This window comes from Gambusia affinis, linkage group LG06 (assembly GCF_019740435.1).
Source record: "Gambusia affinis linkage group LG06, SWU_Gaff_1.0, whole genome shotgun sequence".
NCBI lineage: Eukaryota > Metazoa > Chordata > Actinopteri > Cyprinodontiformes > Poeciliidae > Gambusia > Gambusia affinis.
Genome location: NC_057873.1, coordinates 5,019,343 through 5,024,336, shown reverse-complemented (window position 1 = coordinate 5,024,336; position 4,994 = coordinate 5,019,343). Strand labels below are relative to the sequence as shown.

The 4,994-nt window shown below is 32.2% G+C and overlaps 1 protein-coding gene across 2 annotated transcripts in view; it reads right to left on the bottom strand.

The window, feature by feature from the left end:
• Positions 1–3,612: 3,612 nt before the first annotated feature.
• LOC122832576 (calpain-5-like) overlaps positions 3,613–4,994 on the bottom strand; it is a 32,956-nt gene continuing 31,574 nt past the window's right edge. For both annotated transcript variants that reach the window (XM_044119463.1, XM_044119464.1), the window contains one exon: positions 3,613–4,940. In XM_044119463.1, the coding sequence (XP_043975398.1) occupies positions 4,770–4,940 (171 nt within the window). In that variant the 3' untranslated portion in view covers positions 3,613–4,769. The remainder of the gene's footprint in view (positions 4,941–4,994) is intronic.

Genomic DNA, 4,994 nt, shown 5'->3' with positions numbered 1-4,994 from the left:
GGAAAAAAAGTGCTCTCAGAAAAAAATAAGACACACATTAGATGATTACGTTTTATTTTTGTGTGTTTTGAGCCTGAAAGAGCTGAACACTACTTTAACACTTAGCTACTTGTCTTTTTATAGGTTTTTAACATTTCATGTCCCAATGGAAGGTATAAAACTTTAAGAAACCTGATTATTTATCTTCTAACATGTTGGAGATAAACTAAAGTACTTTGAGTCAGATGGGTTTTAGAAGTTGTGCTTTCAACAGGAAGAGACGCTGTTATAAACAGTTATTAATAACCACACAGAGGAAATTTTCTATGTTGCCTTTTATGAAACAAAGTGAGAGTAAAAACCTACGCTACATACTTCTATTCTAGCATACAGTATACAAGTAGAAGTACAAACATTATTCGTTGTTACCTTCATTTCAGCGCAACTAGTTGTCCGGAGTACATTTTTCTTCCTTGTTGGTATATTTGCATGTTTCTTTCTGGTCACTGCTCCTCCCACAGAGCTGAGAAAAACCTGAAAAATATTCTTAAATATAGTCTGCGGCTACGTACGACTGTATATTAGGGTCATTATTTATAGAAAATTAAAAATAATAATAACGAAAGTTTAATCTCCAAAAAATTCAGAAATGTTGATATCAATCTCAGAAATTTTCTGGGGAAAAAATTGGAGCTTTCTTGGCTCCAAAATTTAAAAAATTGCTAACAATAACTGACAAATTTTAAATTTTATCTTAGAAATTTTAAATAAGAGGAAAAGAGCTCAAAAGGGTGACAATTTGAGGGGGAAAAAATTACATTTTTAGACAGATCTTAGAAATTTTTCAGAAAAAGCAAGCAAATTTCTGAGCTCAAAAAGTCCAATTTTCTAAAAAATTAAAATCTGTTATCACAAAGATGAAAATTCTCATGTTCTATCTTTCAAAAGTGAAAATTTTAACTTTTGGAGCTCAAAATTAAAAATTTGTTCTAGAAAATTTCTAAGATTAATTTTTGTGCTTTTTCTTGTGAATTTACTCCTTTTTTTATGTAAACTGGCCCTAATAAACAGCTGTAGCCATGACTTCAAGTAACAATAAATTGTAAAGTGTTTACAGATTGTAATGTTTTTTTTAAGTAAAGGAGTAGAAAAATAGTTAGCTGGTATTTCAGATTCACTTCAGCAGGTCACAGGAAGTAGGATTTTGTTCTCTGCCTGAATTATATAATTTTTTTTACGTAATTGCAGGTGAAGTATTACAAGTTCTTTTTTTTCTTTTGATTTTCCGTGAAGGAGTCAGACCCTGTGAAATATTCAGAAACATTCTCTCCATATGTACAGTTTTTACATCAAAATGTTGGTTTTTCTGTCTGCTTTCACCCAGTGTGCCTCCCACTGCTGTAGGACTTATCTCTCAAAACCCAAAATATACTTTAAAAAAAAACCAACATTTTCTAAGGTTTTTTTCTGCCTCTCAAATAAAAAAATAGAAAAGTAGCCACTAGAAGGTTCAGATACTCATGAATACTAGTTTTTCATTTGTTTGACTTGTAGTTTTCCTACGTGGCTTTTTGTTTGAGACTTCTTCTGTATACTCTCTGCTTCTCTAAAAAAAGGCGGGAATCACCATAGCGACGGATGACTCAGCATGTTCTTTCTGGAATTTTCCACTCTATTTTTAGTCTCCTTTGTTTTTGCTAATAAGTTAGCGGAAATGTGACAGTTAAGGTTTGAAGGGAAGCGTGTTCTTTTCAATTTTTTTGTTTGATCACAACTTGCTTTAATCGAGTTTTAAAAAAGATTTTTCCCCTCTACAAATCTGCGACACCATTTTGAGTCCAAATAAAACACAACAGTTAGCTGAAGTCCACCTGCCCCATCTTTATTTTTGAAATAATTAAATAAAAGCTTCCTAGAAAGAAACACGGTCACAATCTATTACTCTTTGAACAGAAAAGATTACCCTGTATTAAAATCCCAAGTATTTCCTTGATGTTTATGCATAAATGTTTTACGATAAATTTGTCTTTTTTCTTATGAATTACACTTGATGCACGATGAAAAGAAAATTGAGATTTATAAAAGTAGTTACAGCCTTTTCTAATATCTTTTTTTATTTAAAAGTTGATTTTGTTACTGTTGCTTGTGCCTGAGAAATTAAGAAGGTCAAACTAATAAACACCTGCTCAAAGAGGAGGGGAAAAAGTATGTAAAGGTGAAAATTTGATTATTTAAAATGTGAGTGTAGCTTTTGTTACAATAGAAAACCACCTAAAAACTGTAAAATCTGGGTGGTGTATAAAGCTTTGTAGCCCTAAACAGAATTGGGTTTTAGCTCAGTGCTACGTAAATAACCAAACGTTGTTTCAGGTACTTTCCTGTGGTTGTTCAGCTGTTGTGGGATTACATTACAACACTTCTGACTGGGTTTCAACAGCTCATAATCATGTTTTCTCCTCATCGGAAGGGTTTAAACAATTTCCTTGATGCAGAAGATTTGATGATTTGCATCAATGTGGAACCTTCAAGCATGTTTTCTGGGATCTGACTCGGTGTTTTAAGAAGTCGGTCTCAGTAAAAGTCTGTTTGTTTGACGTGAGATCACGATGTGAGGCTTCTTGTTTTCACCAGTCCAGCATCATTCCAGTCAGTCCTCTGCGCTCCGGTTTGTTTAAAACCGGCGCCGCTGGATGTAAATGCGGCTCCTACCATTTATCTCTGTTGTACTGTTACTGTAGTGCTGCTGTAACAAATGTTTTCTAAGTTATTAAAACCAACATCTCAAGCATCTCCTACAAGAAACACTGTTTTTTTTCCCCCTAAAAAGTTCAAGTTGTTGTTGCCTCTCAAGCTAATAACTCGCAATCATGTAGATGCTTTTACAAAAAATATACATTAACAGATTAATCTCACTAAGTTGTTGTTAATTTTTTTTACAAAAAAATCATCCTAAACTTGCAGATTCATCTAAAACACGTTATTAAACATTCAGCCTCCAAAATGATGTATAAATGCAGCCAAAACAACAAAAAAGTTTTTGTAACCAAATCCAGGCAATAAAACTTATACAGATTTGTTATTAATAATAAAATTCACCAATTTTAGTGCTAAATTGACATGTTCATAGAAAGTTGAGTGGAAAGAAAATATTTCAGGAGCACTGTTTTTTTCATTATTGTTAACCCTAAAAATTTCTCATTTTCCTTCTGTCAGGATGTAAATATTTAAAATGAAAAATTTTCTCAGAATAAAATTGGAAATTTCTGAGCTCCAAAAGTAAAAGCTTTTCAAGAATAAACTCAAATTCTGAGTAATCTAAAAAAAAGAAAAAAAAAGAACTTGGACATTTAAGTTTCAAAAGTTGAAAATTCACAAGACGTTGGTTTCAAATCAATCAGACATTTTCTAGAAAAAGAGCTTAAAATTTTTTAAACTTCCACAAAAAAAATTAATTCTAGAAAACATTAATTAATCTCAAATTTTGAGTTTGTTGGTGGAAATTTACTCCTTTTGTTCCCTAAAGCACCACTGTAGGTCATTTTGTTTTATTAAAACATCTTGATGAACACAACTTACTGCAAATATACATATAAAAAACATTAGTTTTTGTTTCAAAAAGATACATACACTCTGAACGTCTTTGACTGGTAAAGTTTAATAAATTTATCTTGCATGTACAAATAGACAAAAGGCTTTATATGATAACATCTCAAATCAATAAAAATGAAGCAGAGAAGATGAAATAATTCATGCTCAAGTAGCTTCTCAAAGATTTACGCATTGTTTTGGTCCGTTTTGTTTTCACAGGTAAAACTTTCAGCCCTCAGTTAAACTAATTTTTAAGTATTTTGAACACAGAAATGGCAGCAGTGACACGTAAACCAGCCGGAAACAAACACCGGCGCGTTTAACCCCATCCGACGTTTATTTCTGTAAATTAACTCCGGTTGTAAAAGTTGGCACTGTTTAAAAAAAAAAAAAAAACAGCGTCATGCTAGTAGGCAACTGTCAGACACAGCGCCCCCTAATGGCAGGAATGTAAACACCCAACAGTCATGCCTGACCTCTGACCTTTCTGGTATAAGTTCTTTATAATAAATTCTCTAAATGATTGTGCCAAAAAAACAGACGAGGATTGAAGTTAATACAGTAATACATTAATATCCATTTTTTATTTAATTAAATCTACAATTTAAACTAGAAATAGTAATAAAAACTAAATAAACCTTCATAATATAAAGTGTTACATATAAAAAAAACACCATAAAAGGTAAGAAATAAAAGCAGAAGGCACAATGTGGAAACGTACAACAGAGTATTAGGGACAGGCTAAAAAAAAAAAAAGAAAAAAAGAATAAATTTGTACGACAGCAAGTCAAACTAATATATAAAATATAAAATATATAAAACTCATAATACAAGAAAAAGTTGTAACCTTATGAGAATAAAGCCATAAAAATATGAGAATAAAGTTACAACAATACAGGAATAAAGTTGTAATATTACGAGTTCATTCTCATAACACGACTTTCTTCTCATAAAAGTATGACTTCAATCTTGAAATTTTATGACTATTATAATTTTATGATTGTTTTTTATTTTTTCTTAGCAGGTCCCAAATATTCCTTCATACTTTAATGTGTGGAAACACATTATTTTTATTTTTAAGTAAGTAGTGATAAATCCAGAGGACTTATTTTCTGTTTTGATAGGCAAACAATGAGTTCATACTGAAGAGATTTTATTTTTTTAAAAAGAAAGAAAAGATGTAAACTTAAAAGGTTTTGGTGTTAGATGCTGGTGAGCACTGAGCTGGTCTCTATGACCAGGCTGATGGTCCCAGGAAGGTCGTTGTCGTCGCCTTTCTCCTTCAGGTGAAGCGTCTTCTGGACCTTTCCCTGCTCGGCCGGCACCGACACGCGGCCCAGGAAACCATCCTTTAAGATGTTGTGGTTGTAAACCTGAGAAACAGAGAGGAGGTCAACATCGTGGCCAGGATTAAACGTTTCAAAAGA